We start from the raw sequence: 27,476 nt of genomic DNA on the forward strand, positions 1-27,476 counted from the left end.
TGAGTGAGCAGTTTACCCAATACCACTCCCCTGCCTTCTCCCCATAACCCTGCATATTCTTCCTTTACAGACAACCATGTAATTCCCTTTTGAAGGCCTTGATTGAACCTGCCTCTACCACACTTTCTGACAGTACATTCCAGATCCTAAGCACTCAATGCATGAAAAGGTTTTTCCTCATGTCACCATTGCTTCTTTTGCCAATTACCTTAAATCTGTGCCCTCTCATTCTTGATCCTTTCACGAGTGGGAACAGTTTTCCCTATCTACTCTGTCCAGACCCCTCATGATTTTGAATACCTTTATCGAATCTCCTCTCAGCCTTCTTTTCTCCAAGGAAAACAGTCCCAACTTCTCCAATCAGCTTTGTAAATGAAGTTCTACATCCCTGGAACCATTCTCATGATTCTGTTCTGCACTCTCTCCAATGCCTTCAGATCCTTCCTTAAATGCAGCGCCCAGAACTGGACACAATACTCCAGCTGAGACTGAACTAGTGTTTTATACAAGTTTAACATAACCTCCTTGCTCTTGTACTCTATACCCCTATTAATATAGCCGAGGATACTGTATGCTTTATTGACTGCTCTTTCAACCTGTCCTGCCACCTTCAATGACTTATGTGCATATGCACCCAGGTCCCTCTGTTCCTGCACCCCCTTTAGAGTTGTACCCTTTAACTTATATTGTCTTTCCATGTTCTTGCTACCAAAATGAATTACTTCACAGTTCTCTGCATTGAACGTCATCTGCCATTTGTCTGCCCATTCCATCAATTAGTCTATGTCCATTTGAAGTTCTACATTATCCTTCTGACAGTTCACAATGCTTCCAAGTCTCGTAATATCCACAAATTTTGAAATTGTGCCCTATACACCAAAGTATCAGCCATTAATATATATCTGGAAGAGCAACGGACCCAACAATGTACCCTGAGAAATTCCATTACAAACCTCCTTCCATTAATAACTACTCTCTGTTTTCTGTCTCTCAGCCAATTTTGTATCCATGTCGCTACTGTCCCTTTTATTCCATGAGCTATAACTTTTCTTACAAGTCTGTTGTGTGGCACTGTCTCAAATGCCTTTGGAAGTCCATGTACACCACATCAACAGCATTACCCGCATTGTCATGCGGGCCCCACCTGCCAAGAATGAGGCATATTAATTTTGCCGCATGGACATTAAATTTCACATTGTTGCTGGGAAGCAGAGAAGGCCTGATCCAAGTGGTTGCCAGGCCCCTGGCTGGAAAGACAGTTTTGCATAATAACAGTCAGGCTTGTGGACAAAGGAGCCACTCCCTGCTCCAATTCAATCCACAAACAGATGTGGTCAGGCCAGTTAGTCACATGGCTAAATGGCTGTTGCAGAGTTTGAACTGAGAGTTTTAAATTGTAGAGACAGTGTTTGAACTGGCACAAAGCAGAATGCTCCTGGACTGAAGAAGACCTCCTGTCTGCTCCAATCTCTTTCTCATGAAACTTCAAAACCCACTGAAGACACATGAACCCCAAGAGAGAAAGGTCTCCTACAGTAAACAAGGTTTAAGAAGAATACTGGGCCCCAATGAAAAGCAAGACCTACCTACAATCAAGGACTCTACAGCGAACTCAAAGAACCATAACAAAAAAAACCCTCCTCAGAGATTGCCTCAAATTTTTCCACTTTATTTTTTCTTCTGCTCTTTTCTGCCACTATTTGCATGTGTGTATTGCATATGCATGCTAGCGTGGGTGCATCATGTATCCGTAGGCATCAACCGAATTAGAGTTTAAGCTTAACTTTAACAAAATTTCACTTTTCTTCTTTAAACCTAAGAAAGCCTGTTTGTGCTCGTTTCTTTACCTTATAATTGGAAGGCGGTGAACAAGGGGGAGCCAAAAACACAGTGTGTTTAAAAATAAAACCCTGTTACAGTAAGACCAGGTGAAGGCTGAAAGGGAACCCTAGACCTCTTTCTCACCTGGTCGTAACACTCATCAACCCTCTCTGTTAGCTTTTCAAAAATTCCAGAAAATTAGGTAAACATGATTTTCCCTTAACAAATCTGTGCTGGCTTTCCTTAAGTAACCCACATTTGTCCAAGTGACTATTAATTTTGTCCTGAATTATTGTTTCTAGAAGTTTTCCCACCACCGAAGTTGAACCGACTGGCCTCTAGTTGCTGGGCTTATCTTTACTCCCTTTTTTGAACAAGGGTGGAACATTAGCAAGCCTGGAAAATTATAGCCAGTACCTCTGCAATTTCCACTCTCACTTCCCTCAGTATCTTTGGATGCATCTCATCTGGTCTATTAGTATATTGAATAAATAGACAATTATCAAAAGAATTATACAAAATAATTTGTTATCTGCGTAGTATGTTATTTAGCTATATATCATGCCCCTTGTCTCTTCCAGCAGTTTCAAACTCACCTACACTCCATGTCCTGGTCTCCACCTCTGACCAAGTGCCTCGAAACTGCCAGCTTACTGCTGCCTTGGGCTTTGATTTTTTTAAATTTTAAATGTGTAAACAGAAAAGGTACATGCTTCAGAGATATATGATGAGAGGGGGAGACATATAGAAGACTGAGGAAACTGACATCAGGAAAGCCTTAGGGAAAGAGGGAGAATGAAAGAGTTAAAACAGGCAGACAAGCAGAGATGGAGATGATGACAAAACTGTGAGGGGCATGAAGGAAAAGGAAATGAGGCAGAAAGAATGGAGAACAGAGAGAGGAAACCTGCAAGAATTGGAGGGTTGGCAAAGAAGCAAATGCTTTTCTTGAATAGTTTCAGTGCAAATCAACATAGTCATACAACCATACAGCACATAAACAGGCCCTTCGGCCCATCGTGTCCATGCTAGCCATCAAGCACCTATCTATTCTAATCCCATTTTCCAGCATTTGGCCCATAGCCTTGTATGCTATGGCGTTTCAAGTGCTCATCTAAATAATTCTTAAATGTTGTGAGGGTACCTGCCTCGACCACCCCTTCAGGCAGTGTGTTCCAGATTCCAAACACCCTCTGGGTGAAAATATTTTCCTCAAATCCCCTCTAAACCTCCTGCCCCTTACCTTAAATCTATGCCCCCTGGTTATTGACACCTCCGCTAAGGGAAAAAGTGACTTCCTATCTACCCTATAAATGCCCCTCGTAATTTTGTATACCTCAATCAGATTCCCCCTCAGCCTTCCCTGCTCTAATGAAAACAACCCTAGACTATCCAGTCTCTCTTCATAGCTGAAATACTCCAGCCCATGCAATATCCTGGTGAATCTCCTCTGCACCCTCTCCAGTGCAATCACATCCTTCCTATAGTGTGGTGCCCAGTACTCCAGCTGTGGCCTAACGCATTTTATACAGCTCCATCATAACCTCCCTGCTGTTATATTCTATGTCTTTGCTAATAAACGCAAGTATCCCATATGCCTTCCTAACCATTCTTATTTTTATTAAAATAATGCTAGCTTCTTTGTGAGCACATGGCAATTGCTCCAGACACTAATAAAATGTGGTTGTAATTAGTTTAAGCTGGCTAATATGCCAATCGTGCTGATGGCAGCTGACAGTTCAACACAGGAGAGGAATCAGAAGACAGAGTAATTCAGCAGGAAGAGTGTAAGGTAGCATAGTGGCTATGTTATGGGACTAGTAATCCAGCGGCCAGGATAATTGATCCGGAGACATGAGTTCAACATCTGGGGAACTTAAATTCAGTTAATGAAATAAATCTAGAATAAAAATCTGCTAATGGTAATGTTGACCATGAAATACTGGCTTGTCATAAAAACCCACCTGGTTCATGAAAATCTGGCATCTTTACCCAATCTGGTCAAGATGTGACTCCAGATTCACAGCAATGTGGTTGATTCTTAATTGCTCTCTGAAATGTCCTCGCAGACCACTCAGTTGTATTGAAGAAGGTGACTCACCACCACCTTTCTCGAGGGCAGTTAGAAATGGACAATAAATACTGGCTTTCTTCGTGACATCCACATCCTGTGAATGAACAATAAAAAGAAATGTTTGTAAGAGTGCTTGCGTCAAAACCTCTAAAATATAAACAGCAAATTACAAATCGAGTTGCAAGAGTGAGAATAATTTATTTTCCATTTTATTGACTATTAGTGGGCCTGATGGGCTCATTACACTTTACCAGCATCAGAATTAACCCCCCAGGCCAGTAATGACAATAAAACTTTGGACATCGTGGGCCATAATTTGCTGTAGGAGTGAATCTGATTACGTCTGCCAGTAGTTAGACTGCCCTTGCCTGTTTAATCTTGACGATATTTTGTTCCGCAAGTTCTGAAAGTGTGAGTGAAACCAAGCATCTGCAACCTGAATGAACAGAGTGAGCAACTGTGTATCTCCTTAACCAATCAGATTGACAAATTGTGAAATTAACATCGCAAGGACTGTGAAGGAAGTGTGAATTAGAGTGGGTAAATTCAATGTCAAATCGGGTGCAAAGAAAAAAGGGGTAAAGCAGGATTGGATGAAAAGAGAGGGAAAAGAAGAAAAAGTGGAAGAGAAAAAAGCTTTAATTTTAAATTTCACATTTTTAAAACATACATTTGGAAGTGCGATTGTAATTAATTTTCATTGCCAGGGAAGTTAATTGGAAGTAGTTAACAGTTGGCATATCATTAAAAGAATCTCTGACAGCTAATAGAGTTTTAAATAAATATGTGCAAACCCCAAATCAGGTACTTGCGTCACTTTAGACTAGTTCTAACTTTCTGTGGTGAGTTTAGTTTATGTCTACCATGCAAGTACAGCAACTTCACAATGCTCAGTGAATTTCCATTGTGAGTCAGACAGCGAAACGGTAGAGCAACACAAGCCAGACATCAGCTTTTGGATTTCAGTGTTTAACCAGGCATGTGCCCTCGTCTGAAGTTGCTGAGGCATTTGCGCATAAATAAGGGAAAGCATTATTAGCCTTGCCCTTATTTTGACAGCAAATTATGGGCCTCTCTCACTGCTGAATGGGCAATATGACAGGAACACAATTTACCAGGAAAGTGGAAGCACTTGAGATTTAAAATGTTAGCAGGCAATTTTTTTTTCTAAACCTTCGACAACTAACTTTAAGATTTAAAATCAAATACAAATCATTCAACCATTTTCCTTATAAAATATGAGCACTTCAAGCAAATATTTCCAGTTTCAATTTTGTGGTAACAAGATCACTTGAAGATAAGGGCATTTTTATGGGGAATGCTCCTGATGATGATTCTTCCTTATCATTAGTAGAATTTTCACTTAAGCCTCATGTATTGACAAATTTCACTTCTTGCACAATTGTAAAAATAAGTAAATTCTTATTGCCAATACTTCTTTTCACAGTTTAAAAATACAAATAAGCGAATGATGTATGTAGTATTAGCATATTTAATTTTGTCAAGAAATAAGGGAAATGCAGTGGCTTGGTTCTCTGCACCGTTGTGCTGGTGTTTGTGTCATGTTGCAAAAAGTTGAGAGTTCATGCCTGTGATTTTCCATTTCATAACATTCCATTCAAAGTTGAATTTCTGAGCTGCCAAACAAATGTGAGGGGCTTCCCTCCCAGGCCCAGGAGAAAAACAGTTAGCCCATTCCATTCGTGTGCACTTTGCAATGAAACAAAGGAAACAAGTGTTTAAAATCTACCGCAGGTCTGCTGGCTTCAGAAAAAAGAACAGGTTAAAAGATATTCTGAGATGTTAATAATGCGGATGCTGGAAATCTGAAATAAAAACAAGAAATGCTGGAACCACTCAGCAGGTCTGGCAGCATCTGCGGAAAGAGAAGCAGAGTTAACGTTTCGGGTCAGTGACCCTTCTTCGGAACTGGCAAATATTAGAAAAGTCACAGGTTATAAGCAAGTGAGGTGGGGGTGGGGCAAAAGATAACAAAGGAGAAGGTGTAGATTGGACAAGGTCACATAGCTGACCAAAAGGTCATGGAGCAAAGGCAAACAATACGTTAATGGTGTGTTGAAAGACAAAGCATTAGTACAGAAAAGGTGTTAACGGACTGAATATTGAACAGCAGCAAGTGCAAACATGAAAAAAACACAGTGGGTAAGCAAACTGAACAAACTAAGATGAAATGAAATAAATGCAAAAAAAAGGTTGTAAAAAAGAAAAAAATAAGAAAAAAGAAAAAACAAATAAAAATGAAAGTAAAATGGGGGGCTGTCATGCTCTGAAATTATTGAACTCATTGTTCAGTCCGGCAGGCTGTAGTGTGCCTAATCGGTAGATGAGATGCTGTTCCTCGAGCTTGCGTTGATGTTCACTGGAACACTGCAGCAATCCCAGGACAGAGATGTGAGCATGAGAGCAGGGGGGAGTGTTGAAATGGCAAGCAACCGGAAGCTCAGGGTCCTGCTTGCGGACTGAGCGGAGGTGTTCCGCAAAGCGGTCACCCAGTCTGCGCTTGGTCTCCCCAATGTAGAGGAGACCATATTGTGAGCAGCGAATACAGTATACTACATTGAAAGAAGTGCAAGTAAATCGCTGCTTCACCTGAAAGGAGTGTTTGGGGCCAGGGATAGTGAGGAGAGAGGAGGTAAATGGGCAGGTATTACACCTCCTGCGATTGCAGGTGAAGGTGCCATGGGACGGGGACGAGGTGGTGGGGGTAATGGAAGAGTGGACCAGGGTGTCGCGGAGGGAACGATCCCTTCGGAATGCTGACGGGAAGGGAGGGGAAGATGCATTTGGTAGTGGCATCACGCTGGAGGTGGCGGAAATGGCGGATGATGATCCTTTGGATATGGAGGCTGATGGGGTGGAAAGTGAGGACAAGGGGAACCCTGTCACGGTTCTGGGAGGGAGGGGAAGGGTTGAGGGCAGAGGTACGGGAAATGGGCCGGACACGGTTGAGGGCCCTGTCAACAACAATGGGGGGGTGGAATCCTCGGTTGAGGAAAAAGGAGGTCATACCAGAAGCACCGTCATGGAAGGTAGCATCATCAGAGCAGATGTGTTGAAGACGGAGAAATTGGGAGAATGGAATGGAGTCCTTACAGGAGGTAGGGTGTGAAGAAGTGTAGCCGAGGTAGCTGTGGGAGTCGGTGGCCTTATAATGGATATTAGTAGACAACCTATCCTCAGAGATGGAGACAGAGAAGTTGAGGAAGGGAAGGGAAGTGTCAGAGATGGACCATGTAAAGGTGAGGGAAGGGTGGAAATTGGAAGCAAAGTTGATAACGTTTTCCAGTTTGGTGCGTGAGCAGGAAACGGCACCGATACAGTCATCAATGTACTGGAAAAAGAGTTGAGGCAGGGGGCCTGAGTAGGACTGGAACAAAGAATGCTCGACATATCCCACAAAAAGACAGGCATAACTAGGACCCATGTGGGTACCCATAGCGACACCTTTTACTTGAAGGAAGTGCGTGGAGTTGAAGGAGAAGTTGTTCAATGTGAGAACGAGTTCAGCCAGGAGGAGGAGGGTGGTGGTGGATGGGGACTGGTTGGGCCTCTGTTCCAGGAAGAAGCGGAGAGTCCTCAAGATGTTAACTTGTCTTTTTTCTTTGCAGATGCAGACAAACTTGGTCTGCATCTGCAACACGTTCTGTTTTTAACTTCAAGTTTCCAGCTTTTACAGTATATTTTTGTTTTATGTTTGACATCCTGTGGTGTTTGATTAAGGGTCACTGACTGCAGAGGCCCAGGAGAAGGTTGGTTGCTCAAACCTTCAATCAGGAATTGGAGGGAAAAGGTTTCTGTTCCTTATTATTTGTGAAATCATAAATATCAGTAAATTGAATGTGTTTACAACTCTGTTACTTTAGAAGTTGGATTTAAAAATCATTGGCGCATATTGATTTTAATTGGTATGAAGATTAGATTTGCAATAGAGGTTTTTAATATTACTGATAACCTGCACAAGATGGATGGGTTGCATCTTAGCAGGACGAGGATGAATATCCACGCAGGGAGATTTGCTAGTGTTGTTGCGGGGGGTTCAAACTAAATTGTCAGGGGGATGGGAACCTGAGAAGGAGCTCAGATTGGAGGGAAGCAAAACTGGTAACTTGGGGTGTAGGAACCAGGAGCAAGTATTAGAGAGTAATAACAAGGTGCACAGAATACTGGGGGAGATAGATAGCACGAGAGTAAGTGATAGTAAGTTGTTAGGTGGGGTCAGAGTAAGGAAGAAAGTAATAAAGTCTGAATCGGGGTTAATGTGCATGTATGTGAATGAACGGAGTGTGGTTAATAAGATTGGTGAGGTACAGGCACAGATTGCCATGTGGAAATATGATGTTGTGGCTATAACAGAGACCTGGCTCAAAGAAGGGCAGGACTGGGTGTTAAATATTCCTGGATACAAGGTGTTCAGGAAGGATAGGAAAGGGAAAAAAAGGGGAGAGTGGCGGTGTTGATAAGAAGAGCATTGCAGTTCTGGAGAAAAAGGATGTCCTAGAGGGGTCGAGGACAGAATCAATTTGGTTAGAGCTAAGGAACAAAAAAGGTGCAGTTACATTGCTCAGTGTTGTCTATAGGCCACCAGCTAGTGGGATGGGCGTGGAAATTACAGAGAGGTGCTAAAATTATAGGGTAGTTATAATGGAGGACTTTAATTATGCAAACATAGACTGGGATAATAGTAGTATAAAGGGCAGTGAGGGGCAAGAGTTCCTAGAGCATGTTCAGGAAAATTTTCGACAACAGTATGTTGCTAGTCCAACAAGAAAGGAGGCACTGCTAGACCTGGTTCTTGGGAATACGGTGGGCCAAGTGGATCAAATATTAGTAGGAGGGCATTTAGGCCATAGTGATCGTTGTATCATAAGGTTTAGGCTGACTATGGAAAAGGACAAAGAGCAATCCAGGGAAAGAATAATTAACTGGGGGAAGGCCAACTTCAATGGGGTAAGAAAGGAGCTGGGGTGAATAAATTGGACTCAAAAGCTGGCTGGAAAAGCAGGAGGTGAACAATGGGCTACCTTCCAGTAAGAGATAGTTCAGCCACAGTCAAGGTATGTTCCCTTGGAGGGGAAAAGTAAGGCAAAGAAATCCAGAGCTCCCTGGATGACAAAAGAGGTAGAGATTAAGATAAAGAAGAAAAAGTGTGCTTATGACAGATGCCAGGTAGAAAATACTATTGAGAACTAGGCTGAATATAGAAGGTCCAGAGGGGAGGTGAAAAAGCAAATAAGAGAAGCAAATAGAGAACATGAAAAGAGACTGGCAGCTAGCATTAAAGGAAATCCCAAAGTTTTCTATAGGCATATAAATAGCAAAAGAGTGGTAAAAGGAGGAGTGGGGCCAATTAGGGACCAGAAAGGGGATTTTCACATGGAGGCAGAGTGCGTAGCTGAGGTGTTAAATGAATACTTTGCATCTGTCTTTACCAAGGAAGAAGATGCAACCCAGGCAATGTTGAAAGAGGAGGTAGGTCAGATACTAGAAGGGTTTAAAATTGATAAAGAAGAAGTATTAGATAGGCTGTCTGTACTTAAAGTAGATAAGGCACCAGGGCCAGATGAGCTGCATCCAAGGATACTGAGGGAAGTGAGGGTGGAAATCGCAGAGGCACTGGCCATAATTTTTCAGTCTTCCTTAGACTCGGGGGTGGTGCCAGAGGACCAGGTTGATGGTTGATGAAGGCAATGCTGTTGATGTAGTGTACATGGACTTTCAAAAGGCAATTGATACAGTGCCACACAACAGACTTGTGGGCAACCTTGTAGCTCATGGAATAAAAGGGATGGTAGCAACATGGACATGAAATTGGTTGAGTGACAGGAAACGAAGAGTAGTCCTTAATGGTTGTTTTTCGGGCTGGAGGAAGGTTTGTAGTGGAGCTCCCCAGGGATCAGTTTTGGGACCCTTGCTTTTCCTGATATATATTAATGACCTAGACCTTGGTGTACAGGGCACAATTTCAAAGTTTGCAGATGATATGAAACTTTGAAGCATTGTGAACTGTGAGGAGGATAGTGTAGAACCTCAAAAGGACATAGACAGGTTGCTAGAATGGGCAGACAGGTGGCAGATGAAGTTCAATGCAGAGAAATGTTAAGTGATTCATTTTGGTAGGAAGAACATGGAGAATAAAGGGTACAATTCTAAAAGGGGTGCAGGAGCAGAGGGACCTGGGTGTATAGGTGCATAAGTCATTGAAGGTGGCAGGACGGGTTGAGAGAGCGGTTAATAAAGCATACAGTATCCTGGGCTTTATTAATAGGGGCATAGAGTACAAGAATAAGGAAGTTATGTTGAACTTGTATAAGACACTAGTTTGGCCTCAGCTGGAGGATTGCATCCAATTCTGGGCACCACACTTGAGGAAGGATGTGAGGGCATTGGAGAAAGTACAGAAGAGATTAACGAGAATGGTTCCAGGGATGAGGAATTTCAGTTATGCAGATAGATTGGAGAAGTTAAGACTGTTTTCCTTGGAGAAGAGAAAGCTGAGAGATGATTTGATGGAGGTATTCAAAGTCATGAGGGGTCTGGACAGAGTAGATGGAGAGAAGCTGTTCCCACTCATGAAAGGATCGAGAACGAAAGGGCACAGATTTAAAGTATTTGGTAAGAGAAACAAAAGTGACATGAGGAACAATGTTTTCATGCAGTGAGTCGTTATGGTCTGGAATGTGCTGCCTGAGAATGTGGTGGAGGCAGGTTCAATTGCAGCATTCAAAAGGGAATTAGAGAGTTATATGAAAATGAAGAATGTGCAGGGTTTTGGGGAGAAGGCAGGGGAATGGAACTGAGGGAGTTGCTCTTTCGGAGAGCTAGTGTGGACATGATGGGCCGAATGGCCTCCTTCTGCACTGTAGCAATTCTGTGACCAAACTACCTATGCTGCCTATTCAATCCTCATTATATCCACTTATAGTACTCAAGTATGTCAGTGAAAAGAGGGATTGTCAATTTATAGATGATCAGAAAATTGCAGGGGTATTTAATAAGTTCTTCACATTGGTTGTTAATAAAGAGAAGAATATTGGAAAGGAGGTGAATTCTGCAGTGGCTGAGTCTCAGATGAACAATATTATGATGACTAAAAGGCTAAAGTAAGACTAAGCAACAAAGCCAGATAGGAAACATTGAAGTACAGGTTTACAGGAAACCACCACAGGAACAGACTGATCAGACTGTTTAAAAAAAAATGCTGATTAAATTCTTACATTGAGTTAAATTGAGTTTACAGTATTGAAGCAGGCCATTTGGCCCAATGGCTCTGCACAAGCCTCCTCAAACCTTTCTTCATTGAACCCCATCGACATATTTTTCTATTGCTTTTTCTCTCGGGTATTTATCTAGCTTCCCCTAAATGCATCTATGCTATTCACCTCATTTAGTCCTTGTGATGGTGAGTTTCATGTTCCAACCACTCTCAGGATAGACATTTCTCCTGAATTTCCTCCTGGATTTATCAGTGACAATCTTATTTATGGCCCCTACTTCTGGTCTCCCCACAAGTGGAAACACCTTCTCTATGCCTAACTTGTCATGCCCTTCCTTAATCGAGAGGAAAGATCCCCAGCCTGTTCAATTTTTCTTGATAGGTATAACCTCTCACTTCTGTAAATCATTCTTGTGAATCCTTTTTGCACCATCTTCAGTGCCTCGATATCCTTTTTATACTATGGAGAGCTAAATTGTTCACAGTACTCCATGTGGGCTAATCAAGAATCTTTGAGTTTAACATAACATCTTAGTTTTTCAATTTGATCCCTCCAGAAATGAACCCTGGTGCTTTGTTTTTTTAATGGCCTTATTAACCTGCATCGCTACTTTTATTGATTGGTGTATCTGTACCACAGATCCCTTTGTTCCTCTAACCCATTCGTACTCTTATTATCTAAAGAGTGTGTGGCCTCCACCTCACACTTATCTATATTGAAATTCATTTGCCATTAAATGCCCATTCTGCAAGTTTACTAATGTCTTCTCGCATTTTAAAAACAGTAAGTGCTGGAAATATTCACTAGCGTCTGTGAAGAGAGAAACAGAGTTAATGTTTCCGGTCTGTGACCTTTCATTAGAACTGCAGTTCTGATGAAAGGTCACCGTCCTGAAACATTGGGCTGGGTTTTGTGCTGGAGGCGGGGCTCCTGGCGACAGGCTGAAAAGGTGGGGGAAAGCCTGCCTCTGCCTTTTCATGCCCACCCGGAGCGATCCTCCATTGTTTTGTTGTCTAAGTGTCCCGCACGGGATCCCGCTCCTTTAAAGATGAGGATCCTGCCTCCAAGAGCTGCCGGCCAATCACAGGGCCGGCAGTTCAGCAGTATTGGCAGTGCCACTGAAAGTGGTGGCCACTGCTGTTATTGTAAAGGCATTGGACCCAGGCCCAACGGTGGAATCCCAGACCACAGGTAAATGAGGCGGGGTCATCGGGACCAGGCCAGAAGGCGCGGTGTGGGGGCGGGGGGGGGGGGTGGTTGTCGTGAAGTCCGGGGGAGAGGTGTCCCAGAGGGTAAAATGGTTCCTAACGGAGGTCCTCTATGGGCCACAGATTGTCCCCCCGCCTTCACTAAGCCCACAGGGAGGTGCTTCATGCTACAAGGCGATCTCCCCGCTTGGTGAAGGGGCCTTTAATTGGCTTTTAATAGGCGACTTAAGGTCCTCAATTGGCCTCTGGGGGCATGAAGCTGTCATCAGCCTATCTTACATCTGGGAAGATTGCTTGGCAATGGGCCCACCCCACCACCACCCGTTGTGATACTCCGTGACACCCCGCCCCCGATCCTGCCTCAGTGGGGGCCCATAAAATCCTGGCTATTAACTCTGTTTCTCTCTCCACACCTGCTGCCAGACCTACTGAGTATTTACAGCACTTTCTGTTTTTATTTCAGATTTCCAGCATCTGCAATATTTTACTTTTATCCTCCTTGTATTTTGTTGCATGCTCCCTTTCTTTTAACTACACTCCCCAATTTGGTGTCATCCACAAATTTAAAAATTGTATCTCTAGTTCTGAGTCCAAATCGTGAATGTAAGTTGAGAACGGTGACCTTAGCACTGATCACTGTGGAACATCACTTATCACCTTTTGTCAATCTGATTAGCTATCTTTAACCCCTTCTCTCTGTTTTCTGTTTTGTAGCCAAGCTGCTATCCATCCTTCTACTGTCCCCTGACCTCACATGACCTTAGTCATGAGTCTACTATGTTATCCTCTCTTTTATTGTCTGTGTATTTAGTACATGCCTTTTTCTTCAGTTTCAATTTCACCCTCATCTCTTCAATCCTCCATAGTATTTCATTATTTCTCCTGCTCTATTGATTCACTCTTTTAAATATTTCCCACTGATGTTCCATCTCCTTGTCAGTTTTTTTCTCGTGTCCATTCCCTAATTCCATTCTCATCCCCTCAAAACTAGCTTTTTTGCAATCTATTATTTTGGTCTTTGCCTTACTTGCGTCTTTCTCAATCAATAATTTGAAGCTTGTTATGTTATGATTACTATTGCTTAGATGCTCCATAATGCTTATGACTTTTGTCTATTGTAATTCATTTCCCATTACTAGAACCAGATTGATTTATCTTTTGTTGGGCTTCTTATGGACTGGGTAAAATGGAGGATTAGGCAGTTGATTTTCTGTTTGGCCCCTGCCACTGCTTCTTTGCAACCAGCTGCTGGGAAGTACATGACCCCTGTTAATTCCAGCATATAATTTTCCCAGTCTCACTATCCCTCTGGTCAGCTCCTCTCCTCAAAGCACAGCTAAGATTAGGAACTCAGCATACAGGTGATCATGCCCACAAATCCCAATGTTGGAGCTCCAATATGCAATATGCAATCCTGCCATCTTCGAGTCAGAGTCATTTACAGCACAGAAGGAGGCCATTGGGCCCATCAAGTCCATGCCGGCTCTCCACGGAGCTATGCAGTCAGTCCCACTCCCCAGCTCGATCCCTGTATTCCTGAATGTCTTAACACATCACACTGTTTCATAGATGTAAAAAAAGCTGAAGGATAGTTATCACTCACTAAGATCGCTATTCCATCTCCTACTGATTGCAAATCCCTCACCCTGAACACACTGCAAAAACTACATTGCCTTTTCCCCTTTCCCTACCTTCTCTTTCCAGTTTATTTGGCGGTAGTTGAAATTTCCCATGATTAGCATTCAATGTTTTTACTCATTTCATTGTCGGTGAATGTGATCAGGAGTATTTCTTTCGTTGGGGGGCCTGTTTACGTCTTGTAACGCCCATGCATTTCTGTGTAAATTTGCAAGCACTGTTACCTGTAGAATCACATTTCCTTATTGTTAAGACCACCCTTTTTCTCAGGGATTAACGATCAGGAGGAGATGGAATAGCGATCTTAGTGAGTGATAACTGCCCTTCAGCTTTTTTACTTCTATCAAACAGTATGATGTGACAGAAGCTGGTAGGATGGCACTGCATATTGGAGCTCCAACATTGGGATTTGTGGGCATGATCACCTGTATACTGAGTTCCTAATCTTAGCTGTGCTTCGAGAAGAGGAGCTGACCCAAGGGACTTTCGCATAGTGAGACTGGGAAAATTATAAGCTGGAATTAACATCCACCTGATTAAAACTGCTAGTATTTGAGTGCCAATAAGCACAGCTTACATTTGACATTCACTATGTTCCTTTGGATTTTCTTGCCCCTGTCCTGACTCCGAGTGGTATATGATGTGTTGGTATCAGCAGTCTCCAGCATCTGGAAATGACCATTCTTCATATAGGACCTATGTAATTGCTGGAAGCCTATTCAATCACGGTAGGCCAGAGTGGTGGTCTGTCCAAGGGCAGGTCCCCTGTTCTTTTTCTAGGAGAGATGAGTATGACTAGTGAAGTGAGTACATGAGATGGTTTCCCATTGGCTTCCTCAGACAGGAACGGGCATTCAGCCCGCACTGTTGGCGCTGTTCTCAACCTCACACTAACCATCTAGCTAACTGAGCTACCCAGTCCCTTCATGGTAGACATCACAGGCAAACTCAATCATTGTCCCAGCTTCATTTCCTAGTAGACATTACAGCACAGCTGAGCTTTGATTTTCTCACTCCGAATCTCCTCAAAGGAATTTTGTTTAAATTATTTGTGGAACCACATTGTATGGTATGATTGTCCTGATTCTTGGGCTTTATTGTATTAATATGATACGTAGACCAGTTAGAACAGATTTACCCTTTGTCAGTGTAATTCAGTGAAGCACAATGAAAAGGATACAGGCCTTGACACTATATAGTACTTTTTAAAAATTCATTCCTGGGATTTGGGCATCGCTAAGAAGGCCAGCATTTATTCCTTATCCCGAATTACTCGAGAAGATGATGGTGAGCTGCCTTCTTGAATACAATTGAATGGCTTGCTAGGGTATTTCAGAGGGCAGTTAAGAGTTAATCACATTTCTGTGTGTCTGGAGTCACATCTAGGCCAAACTGAGTAAGGCAGATTTCCTCCTCTAAATGACATTAGTGAACGAGATGGGTTTTTACAACAATCTAGCAGTTACACAGGGCTGGATTTTACAGTAGGTGAATGGGACTTCACCAACGACGTAAAAGTCAGTGGCGAACCCACTTCTGCCTAGCCCCGGGATCTGACCCGCATTTTACATGCCCCTGGGCTTTAATTGTCCCGAGGCGGGGCTTCCTCCCGCTAGAGGGAGGAGGTCCCGCCTCTCTGAGCTGCCGGCTGCCACTGGGAGTAGTGGCCACTGTGAGACTTCAGCCCAGCCAACGCCATGGAGCCAAGACTTCAGGTAAGTTCGGCTTGCCTTGCTGGGGTGGGGGGGGGGGGGTGGTGATCGGTCGTGGCGGCGAGGCAAGGGTAGTCGTTTGGGGGAAGGGGAGCTTCTTGGATCCCGGGGTGGGTTGGGAGGTGGGGGCGGCCCTCAATCGGGCAGCTATCACTGGGCGGACTTTCACGTTCACGTCCTTGAGTGGCCTCGAGCGGACGGGCCGTTCCCCCCTCAATCCCCCCCCCCCCCCCCCCCCCCCCCCCACGCGACCACCATAAAGTTGGTGGGAGCGGGGTGGGAAGGCCTCCTGGAGCCTCTTGTTCAATTTTACGCCACCCCCATGCCACCATCCAACCCGCTGGGGTGGCGTAAAATTCAGCCCACAGTCACCATACTAGCCTTTTATTTCAAATGTAGTAAATTAATTGAATCTAAATTCCCCAGCTGCCATATTAGGATTTGAACTCACGTCTCTGGATCATTAGTTCAGACTTGCTGGATTACTCATCCAGTAATATAACCACTATACAATCGTACTTGAATACTTGAATGATGCATCCAACAATCTTTGGAACTTTGTTCACTTGAACCTGATGAATATGTTTTTCATTGTATTATTTCAACAGATATTCTAACCTGTTGCTGTTTCTGTGTGCATCTGTGTGTCTTATATTCCTGTCTGTCTATATGTGCCTGTCATTTTACCGTTACAATAGGAACTCGGTCTTGTTATCACAGGAACACTGCCAGTCTTCAACATGACGAAAGATGCTAGTGGAAACCAGGTATGTTGCCCAGTACAAGAGTTTAGTATGGGTTTTCATTATTGGGTGATATGTGTATATGTACTTTGTATGAAATTTCAATCTAGTCTTCTCAAATGCTTTTAGGAATGATGCCAGATTAAAGCTAAAATACTCTGCTGCAAATAATATTTAGCATTGCACTGAGATGGCAATCCTGTAGAAAAAAAATAGGAATTCTCACAATTATTAGGAGCAGATTTCTTCTACTTGTCATTTGTAGCAGAATCTTCCACATGTACGTTGATCAATACTGCTTGAGATACCAGTTTGGAGCCAATGAACTTAATGGCGGGAACTAAAGCTCAAAACACAAAATCTCAGTATTCCAGATATTATGATAGGAAATGATGCTCACAGACACCCCACCCCAGTGTTTGGCACCTTTGCCCTTTACCCCTTCCTATCGCCTCTCGACCAATCTGCTGCATTGTCACCCTGCTCCCCCCTCCCACACAGAGAAAAAAATCCTCCTCTCCCTCCTCACAGGTGTCGCGCCATGTTTCCCCAAGTGGAGAATCGAAGGCGCGGCATTGTCAGCCGCCCGAATTAAGATCGGTGCAGTGATTAAGGAGGCGACAGGACCCGCATTAAATAGGTGTGTAAATTAGTTTACATATTTAAATGGCGGCCCCGTCGCTAAGTGGTGGGGCGGCCGCCACGAGGCCTCAGTGCTGCTGCCGAGATCAGCACGGGGCCTTTCACCATCGGGGTCAGTGGCGGGCCTCTGCCGTACCGCTGTTCATTGCCCCCACCGCCAACGTTTCTGACAGCGGAGGAGCTTTAAAATCCAGCCCAATGTTTCATGTCCATATCATAAGGGGCTGCTTAGAAATGTGTATAATTTTTAATTTGCATCCTCCTCATGTTGTATCACAGTTTGACTGAGAGACGGGAGGCAGGAATGTTTTCCGTGTAAACTCCATACACCTGTCCCTGAATCCCACTTTCTTCACAGCTCCACTCCCTAATGTAGATGGAGTATCCATGTACTGGTGGAGTATATGGCTATTTTAGTTACCTCCGACTGGAGTAACAGTGGAGCACTACTAGAATGGCTCCAAATTTTCAAGGTTCATGTATCTACTCTGCTCAGTATTTAATCTTGGGGGTGGGGGCACTTAACTCTTGGACGAATATAATACCTTGCATCAAACAGATTCATCTAGGATCACCAATAAGATAATCCTTTGAGCAGTAACACTTCCTGTTTGACATTGAATATTGTCTCAATGGTTGGCCTGTTAATACCTGACTTTGGTCAAGCCAGTGTTTATGTATCTGTGCTCGGGATGGCTGAAGAATTGCCTTCTGAAGTTGTTTTTTCTGCTAATTGATGGTGAAAGTTAGAAGGCCAAATAAAAACAGGCCAAAGAAGAGCACTTCGTGAGTTATTTAAGTAAAAAGATATTGGAACAAGTTAGAGTAGGTTATTTTAATTAGAAAGTAATCAAAAAATAATAACATAAATAAGAAGTGCAAGAGAATGGGGACGTAGAATGTAGAAAGTAACAACTTGTATTTATATAGAATCTCTCTAATAATAAAATATCCCATGACACGTCAATAGGACAATAAAAAATGAAGTATAACGTGCTTCATCCCGGCATCGGGAAGTGGCGGGGGGGTGCCTGCTGAGAGCCACCCCCCTTGCCCTTTCTGCCGAACGCCAACCCCCCAGCACCCCCCTCCCCTGCGCCCCCCACCCCATGAAACCCCTTCCTGTGAGACATGTTTTATGGGATAATATGACAGTTATAAAGCTCCTCCTGATATCTGAGTAGTGTTATTACTGTGCTAATGTCTGCTTCAGTGTAACAGTGCAGCACCAGATAGGCTTTACCAAAAGCAGGTCTGCATTTCCCAGACTCTACTGAGTTAATGCTGACACCTGGTGAAAAAGCACTGCCTTGCTCCAACTCAGTAAGCTCAGTGGTTGCCCTATAGCTTCATACAAAATGGAGGGAATTTTATGCTCTTGCCCCGCATTGGGTTTGGAAGCGGGGAGAGCATATAATCAGGCAGGATGGTGGTGGGGAGAACTCCGCCATCTTCCCGCCACCTTCCCGCCTCCACCAAAATTAAGTCCAGGGTGGGAAGGCCTATGAACGGCTGTCCTGCCCCGCCACCAATTGAGGTTCTTAAGTCGGCAATTAATGCTCAGTTAAGGATCTTATCCCGCTGCTGCTGGAATTAGCCCAGTCACGGGCAGGCCCGTCACTGCACAGGAGCACGCCAAGCAAACTCGTCCGTGTTACTTGCCGGGGGTGGGGGGGGGGTCCTTCGTTAAAAGACACTTAGTGCCTGAACGAGGGACATGGCATTGGGAAGAGCCACCCACCTTGCCCTTGCTGCTGAACCCCCTCCCCAACACCCACCTTCCCTGCGCCCTCTCCCCCCCCCCCCCCCCCAAACACCACGAAACCCCTTCCTCTGAGACTTACCTGTGGCCTGGGTCCAGGGTCTTGTGTGAGCGCTCCATCAGCCACCACCTCCATGGTGGCGCTGCTCAGTTAAAGAGTTTCCGGCCTCTGATTAGCCAGCAGGCAGGACTTCCACTGCCAGGGTCCTTGATCCCAGTGAAGGCCCGCTGCTGTCCATTTAAGTGCCTAATTGGCACTTGATCTGGCAGGCCTTCCCCAGAGTAGGCGACGCGGGGCTCTCGCCGGCACTTTTGCTGGTAACCAAAATCCCCGTCGCTGGGATAAATTTCCGGCAAATAAGGTTAAGATGAAAATGAAATGTAATGGGGGGAAATGTACATTTTTAAAAGATAGTGATCATTATTTTGTTTATTTTACTTCTCAGAATCAACTGATTCTTGGAGTGATGGGCATTGATGTGTCTCTTGCGGATGTGAAGAGACTCACACCACGTTACACTGTAAGTATAGTTCAGAAATCTCATATGTTCGTTTATTTTTCACCAGGTGTACACCATTCAGCCCTACTTTTAATTTATATTTTCCACGCAGCATAATGTGGAGTTTTCTCCCTATGTCCGTTATCCTGTTTATTTGTCTTGTGTATGTTATCTGTGCTCTTCACTTGTATATACAGGTTAATGTTGTCTGAAGTATGCAATGTCCAATGGTTTATGTGGTTGATGCTCATGAAGGAAATGTCACCGCTTTATCTGCAATGTTGATTTACATCATTAAATTGTTTAATGAACAAATGAAATATTTAGCTAACACAAAAATTAACATAAACTTAAGTTAAAAATTATACAAAGCCTTTAATGGATTTACTGTTGATTCAGAGTTGGCTCCCATCAGATGCTGAATGTGTTTTAATTGCTTTGCACCTAATATGTAATTGTATGTAATTACAGTTAAAAACATTAGTGTAAAGATGGTCTAAACTCTAAGGAATGCAACTGGAACCTTCTGGAAATGTAAAATGATTCAATGTTTGTCATAAAATTAGAAAAGCATGCATTAATATTACCACAGTCTTTAAATGCAATGGAGACCATGCACATTATATTGAATAATATTGAAATCATTTAAATGTTTTCTTTCATTTTGGATTTCAACTATATTGTTGCATTATTAAAGTCCTTTTTGTATTATAACAGCTTGGGCCTAATGGATATTATTTTGCAATCGATCCTAATGGTTATGTATTGCTTCATCCAAATCTCCAGCCTAAGGTAAGTTGGATGAAAATTTTATACATTCTAATGGTTAATGCATGGGGACCTAGCACCTTGAGATAATAAAAAGAGAGTCAGTGACTTGTGTTGAAATCATTAATACTGGGTATCCTAGGAATTGCCAAAGTGCAGCATCCCAGTTCTTTATTGATTTTGTTTCTTCGCCTCTGAGTAGAATGAGGCAGTTCACCACTCAGCATTGACAATAAATTGAAATCATGATCATTTTGTTGTGTGACTGTGATGGAGATGCTTTGCTTGAGTCACAAAATGTTGTTGTTGTTGTAACACTAGAACTGTCCAAATTATAGTCACTAATTTAATAGAACTGCAAGAACGGAAATCTTTGTTAGACTTTCTGTAAGTTTTTAACATGGAGGTGTGATTCAGTTTTATATTTTAACTGCACAAAGATTAATGTGAAAATCTGGAATCTTGTAGAATATTTGGATTTAAATAGCTAGCGTTAGGATCATTTTTTTGAATATATATGTAAGTATCTGTTAGTGATCTGGAAGAAAAGAATGAGCAAATCTGCAAAATCACTTTGAATTGGCCCTTTATATGTCAAAACATGTTAATGCAGCATCCCTAAGAAGGTTTGGTCCTGCGAGAAATTTTGGAAGCATGAGCAGTAATGAGCTCATGCTCCATTAAGATGACTAGTAGAGCGAGCTAAATTAATTCTGAATGTAACTGCATTATGTATATGCAGCCGATATTAATATGGCACTTGTGCATTAGATATATTCCATCCCATTTGATAAATTCATGCAAAACTTCTTGTAACTGGTTATTTCTAATGAACCCTAACAAAATGGAGTGTTAGCATATATTTTGTAGATATTAAAGTAAACCTGCCCTATATGAAATGCTGTATAATAAGTGTGAATTTTGCAAGTGATGTATGCAAAATATAGTGGTGTGTGGAAGTTAAGCCAGTTAAGTAAATTCACAATGCTGGAAGCAAAGGTTAAATGTTTTTACTTTAAAAATTAACCTTTATTGGGCAGTATTGAACATTGGTAAGCCATTGTTTTATTTTTCTCTCTGGGCATAACTGCAAAGCATCCAGAAAGTTGAGTTTAAACTTGACCGAAGTGGCATCATGTACCGAAATTTTAATCAGACCAGTTTGCACACCTTTTAATAAAATCCCTAACAGGAATGCTGATGAGTTTCTACAATTTTGCCAGCTTGCTTGCGATGCTGCATGACAGAGAGACTGCTAAAGGAATTCTCATGTGAGGCTAAGGTACACTGCAAAGGTAGCTGATGCGTTGGCTGTCTTTGATTAACTAGCAAACTAACATTAGCTACAACTAACCGAACATATATACTGACTTCAGAACTTCAATCTTTTGTTGCTAGAAACTGCTTCTTAGACCCAAAATTAATCATATGATATCATACAAGGAGGTGAGCGTGTGTTTGTGTTTAATATATAGTAGAACTAATCCTTTTCCTAATTGAGTTGTAGCAGCTAGGGATTGAAATTTGCCAGGCTAGGAAACAACTCATGTCATGTCAGTAACTAATAAATTAAAAATCTACTGCTTAAATTGAAATCAGACATTGGTACTTGGGTAATAGAAATCTATTGATTCCACTTTCATTAATCAAGTTGATAACCATGGAGTTGCACCCAAAGTTGGGGAGGTCTTGGCCCTGTCTCTCAGTTGGTATATTTAGCTCTATTGCCACTTTTTGATACAGTGAAAAGAGTATTAACATTATAGTTACCATCTGTATCAAGAAAGTATATATTTTCCAAACAAATTTACCCCCTCACCTACCTCCCTGCAGAATGGAGAGTTAATTGTTTCCCTACGCAGATGTAGGCAAATACTGATGCTGTGTGCCTCTAGCCACCTTATTCTTAAAATCTATCCATGCCTTTCTGTACATCATTAATCGCAGAATTGATTTCCAAATTCCGTGCATCATTTACATCCAGAATAAATCTTCATTAACTTATCTTAGTATTTCAAAAAATGCTGTCAAAGTCATTCTTGTTTTTCAAAAAACACAAACAATTTTTACGCCTCGTGAGGCAGGCAGTCTTGTGTTCTTCCCACAGCTGTCAATGAGGACATATCTCCTCATGAATGCAGTCGCCAATTATGATGCATCATGTCAGGACCGCAATTTAATTAAAGGACTGTTGTGCCCTTGAGTAGTGTCTACATAAAGAAAGAGGCAGCAGTGAAAAATACAAAATATTATGTTTCAAACTGGTTCTATTAGGACCAATTAACACCACAAATATTGAGGAACAGGAAGAAGCTTCTAAAAATACTTGCCCTAGTATTTCACTCTATTGGCCATATATCTTTGTGATTTATTATTTGGCAGTAGCAATATGTTAGAGCTCATCTCAGAGGCCTGATTCAAATCCATGCAGGCTGCCAGGACTGTTGCAGAAATGAGATGGAGCCACTGCAATGCAAATCTACTGGGCTCAAAGCTGCAGCATGACACTACCCATAATTTAACCAGAATTGGCATTCTGGACACAGGCAACAAGGAGGACGAGTGTCTGAAATGGGAAGGCCAGTAGAGGTGCTATTCTAAGATGGTGGTTAAGGTGTGTTATTAGAGTAGAGGGAGCTTTACCCTGCATCCAGAATTTGCATCAAGTTAGGAAAATGTAAGAGCATGGAGGAAAACTTTCCCAGAGGAAGAAACTTGAAGCCCAAAGTGATTCTATTATGAGAGGAGTTTTCTTTGCTCGCAAAGCTGTTGGAGCTTAGGTAAAAAGAAAGGAAACTCCAACATAGATTCTGCTGATCTGTTAGTGTTATAAAGCTACTGCTGAGTGAAGGCAAGTAAAAAATATACAGCTTAGACTGAAAGAAAGCTAAAACTTTTTAAAATAAAGGAATAGGGCCAGTATTAGTGGAAATGTAAAGAATTGATACCTAGAAAGAATTAGAAGAAATACTATTAGCGTTAGAAATGCCACATTGAGAAAAGGCTAAATACTGAAGGAAAAGATGAAAAAGGAAAGGCCATGAAAAAGGCAGGAAGAGACAATACAGGAGGAAAACCCACACCCTGAATTAGAAAATAAATTGTGCATGCAATTAGTTACTTATAAAAGAGTATGTGTGTGTATATGTATAAAAGTATAGATATAAATTCTGTGCTATAATCCCATATTTTCTGATTCTCTGAATAATGGAAGCCTTCAAAATGATAACATTGATCCAAATTGTTTGTACTGCCAAAAAGATCTATACTTAACATGGTTGCACCCATTTTATGGGATTAAAATAGTGCAACATGACAAATTTAGCAGTGTAGAGGCCTGTGCCTGATGTGCATGGACATTCAGGCACCAGCTCAGTTGGGTGGGGCCTTATATTTAGTTGGACTTGTGGCCACTTGAAATGAGTACAGGCCTTATTTCAATACTGAAATGAGGATGCTGTCCTCTTTGCAGAGTAAGACTCCTAAGTTAATTTGCCCTAGTTTAGTGCTTGCTATATGCTGATCCCCCTTTGCCTCACCCCCAATTCTGCCCCTGCCCATGGACTTACCTGTGGACCTCACTGAAGGACAAAATTGGTAGGGTCCCAACAGATGATGGAGGAAAGGATGGACAAGTCCCTTCTATGCCACCATGCCCTCAATTCATCACCAAGAGATTAATCTTGGCGAACGCACCTCATGATCACCAACATATTTAGCTCTGTGGTGAAGAGAATACTGTCTTTAACTTCTGAGTTTTATTGGCTGACTAACTAAGACAGTCCTCTTTGTGTCTTCTGTGGCCAACTATAATTTCACCTGGTTGTCTCGCTTTGTTTTGCTCACCTCAGGTAGCCAATAAATCTTACATAGTTGTAATTTATAATACTTAGATGGCCTCTAAAGTGTGGAATTGTTTTTCATCAGTGCACGCTTTAGACATCGTTGGCTTATCAGTATTGCATTCTCCATGTAACTGTTACCAGAGCAACAGAATCCCTCTCAATCTCAACAAAAATTGAACTGTCAAGGCCATTTCTACTACCACATTTATCCCAAACAGTGCCAATTGGAATACAACTCTCTCCTCCAAACTCCCCTATCAAGACTGCTGTAAATTTCTCATACATTTTAATACAAATGTATCAATCTAAACCCTAGTCAGGCTGACCACAACCTTGACTTTTTTTTGTCAAAACGCTGCAAATTTCAGGCTTTCCCTGTTCCTTCTAATCTTTATTTTTGTATCTTCTCCCACCCCCTTTTTCACCCTTTTATATCAAAAGCACAAGCGAGGTGTTATAAAAGAACTGTATCATGTGACCTTATAATGAACATTCTCCACATTCAAAATTCCTTCAAACAACCACTGCAAAATACATTGCAATGGAATGTTAGAAATGGAATGTACTATGAGGACCTATAATTTATGGTGATTGTTAATAAGCAAATCGAGCACCTTGGCAGTTCATAAGATCATAAGAACTAGGAGCAGGAGTAGGCCGTCCGGCCCCTCGAGCCTGCTCCGCCATTCAATAAGATCATGGCTGATCTTTTCGTGGACTCAGATCCACTTACCCGCGCTCCCACAGTATCCCTTAATTCCTTTATTGTTCAAAAAGATATCTACCTTAGCTTTAAAGATGTTTACTGAAGAAGCATCAACTACTTCACTGGGCAAGGAATTCCATAGATTAACAACCCTCTGGGTGAAGAAGTTCCTTCTTAATTCAGTCCTAAATCTGCTCCCTCTAATCTTGAGGCTATGCCCTCTTGTCCTAGCTTCACCTGCCAGTGGAAACATCCTCTCTACTTGTATCTTATCTATTCCCTTCATAATTTTATATGTTTCTATAAGATCCCCCCTCATTCTTCTGAACTCCAATGAATATAATCCCAATCTACTCAGTCTCTCCTCACAAGCCAACCGCCTCAACTCCGGAATCAACCTAGTGAACTTCCTCTGCACCCTCTCCAGTACCAGTATATCCTTCCTCAAGTGAGGAGACCAAAACTGCACACAGTACTCCAGGTGCGGCCTCACCAGTACCTTATAGAGCTGCAACATAACCTTTCTGCTTTTAAACTCAATCCCTTTAGCAATGAAGGACAAAATTCCATTTGCCTTCCTAATTACTTGCTGTACCTGCAGACCAACCTTCTGCGATTCATGCACAAGGACACCTAGGTCCCTCTGCATAGCAGCATGCTGCAACTTTTTACCATTCAAGTAATAATCCTTTTTCCTGTTACTCCTACCGAAATGAATGACTTCACATTTACTAACATTGTATTCCATCTGCCAGATCTTTGCCCACTCACTCAATGTATCTGTGTTCCTCTGCAAAGTCTCACAGTCATCTGCACACTTTGCTCTGCCACTCATCTTAGTGTCATCTGCAAACTTTGACACCCTACACATGGCCCCCAACTCCAAATCATCTATATAAATTGTAAATAATTGCGGTCCCAACACCGATCCCTGAGGCACACCACTAGTGACTGATTGCCAACCAGAATAGCACTCATTTATCCCCACTCTCTGCTTCCTGTTCGTCAACCTATCCTCTATCCATGCTAATACTTTACCCCTGACGCCATGCATCCTTATCTTATGCAGCAGCCTCTTGTGCGGCACCTTGTCGAAGGCCTTTTCGAAATCTAGGTACACCACATCCACTGGGTCCCCATTGTCCACCTTGCTCGTAATGTCACCATAGAATTCCAAAAGATTTGTCAAGCATGACCTGCCCTTCATGAACCCATGCTGCGTCTGCCCAACGGGACAATTTTTATCGAGATGCCCTGCTATTTCTTCCTTGATGATAGACTCAAGCATCTTCCCCACTACAGAGGTTAAGCTAATCGGTCTATAATTCCCCATCTTTTGTCTACCTCCCTTTTTAAACGGTGGCGTCACATCTGCTGTTTTCCCATCTGCTGGGACTACCCCAGAGTCCAGCGAATTTTGGAAAATTACCGTCAGTGCACCTGCTATTTCTCCCGCCATCTCTTTTAGAACCCTGGGATGCATTCCATCAGGGCCAGGAGACTTATCAATCCTTAGCTCCATTAGCTTGCCCAACACTACCTCTTCCATAATAATGATTGTTCCCAGGTCCTCACCTACGTTCATCTCTTTGTCAATTACTGGCATGTTATTAATGTCCTCCACTGAGAAGACCAATACAAAATACCTGTTCAATACCTCGGCCATTTCATCATATCCCATAACTAATTTCCCCTTCTCATCCTCTAAAGGACCAATGTTTACTTTAGCCACTCTTTTTCGTTTTATATATTTATAGAAACTTTTGCTATCTGTCTTTATATTCTGTGCTAGCTTTTTCTCATGTTCCATCTTACTTTTCTTTATGGCTCTTTTTGTAGCTTTCTGCTGACCTTTAAAGTTTTCCCAATCTTCTAGTTTCATGCTGCTTTTGGCCACTTTGTATGCCTTCTCTTTCAATTTGATAGCCTCCCTTATTTCCTTAGACACCCATGGCAGATTACTCCTTTTCTTCCAGTCCTTCCTCTTCACTGGAATATACTTTTGCTGAGCACTTTGAAAAATTGCTTTGAAAGTCCTCCACTGCTCGTCAACTGTCCCACCGTAAAATCTTTGTTTCCAGTCCACTTTAGCCAAGTCCTCCCTCATTCTATTATAGTCCCCCTTGTTCAAGCACAGGACCCTGGTATTGGATTTTATCTTCACACTCTCCATCTGTATTCTAAATTCAACCATACTGTGATCACTCCTTCCAAGAGGATCCCTAACCATGAGGTCATTAATTATTCCTGTCTCATTACACAGTACTAGATCTAGGATAGCTTGCTCCCTCGTCGGTTCCATTACATACTGTTCAAGAAAACTATCACGGATACACTCAACGAATTCCTCCTCAAAGCTACCCTGACTGAGCTGGTTCGACCAATCTACATGTAGATTAAAATCCCCCATGATAATTGCCGTACCATTTTTACAGGCATTAGTTATTTCTTTGTTTATTGCCCGCCCCAATGTGATATTATTTGGTGGCCTATAGACTACGCCTATCAATGACTTTTTATTCTTAGAGTTTCTAATTTCCACCCAAATGGATTCAACCTCATTCTCCATAGAACCTATATCATCTCTCAGCAGCGCCCTGATGTCATCCTTGAGTATCAGAGCTACACCACCTCCCTCACCTTCCTCTCTGTCCTTCCGAATAGTCTGGTACCCCTGGATGTTTAACTCCCAGTCGCACAAACATATAATGTAGGCCCCCATAGCTTATTCTTTGTTTGTGATCTTTTGACAAGGTAATAATAATTAGTTTGGTTTGTTGTAAATGAAGCCCATTGCTCTTGCCACTCTTGTGTAGTCATTA

The 27,476-nt window shown here is 42.4% G+C and overlaps 1 protein-coding gene across 11 annotated transcripts in view; it reads left to right on the forward strand.

Moving 5' to 3' along the window:
- LOC137384760 (voltage-dependent calcium channel subunit alpha-2/delta-1) overlaps positions 1–27,476 on the forward strand; it is an 891,951-nt gene that overhangs the window by 743,587 nt on the left and 120,888 nt on the right. For 10 of the 11 annotated variants that reach the window (XM_068059181.1, XM_068059179.1, XM_068059180.1 and 7 more), the window contains 3 exons: positions 16,387–16,455; positions 19,282–19,356; positions 20,053–20,127. The exons of the other annotated variant lie outside the window; for it this stretch is intronic. In XM_068059181.1, coding sequence (XP_067915282.1) covers positions 16,387–16,455; positions 19,282–19,356; positions 20,053–20,127 — 219 coding nt within the window. The remainder of the gene's footprint in view (positions 1–16,386; positions 16,456–19,281; positions 19,357–20,052; positions 20,128–27,476) is intronic. 11 annotated transcript variants of the gene reach the window in all.

This window comes from Heterodontus francisci, chromosome 27, assembly GCF_036365525.1.
Source record: "Heterodontus francisci isolate sHetFra1 chromosome 27, sHetFra1.hap1, whole genome shotgun sequence".
Classification (NCBI taxonomy): domain Eukaryota; kingdom Metazoa; phylum Chordata; class Chondrichthyes; order Heterodontiformes; family Heterodontidae; genus Heterodontus; species Heterodontus francisci.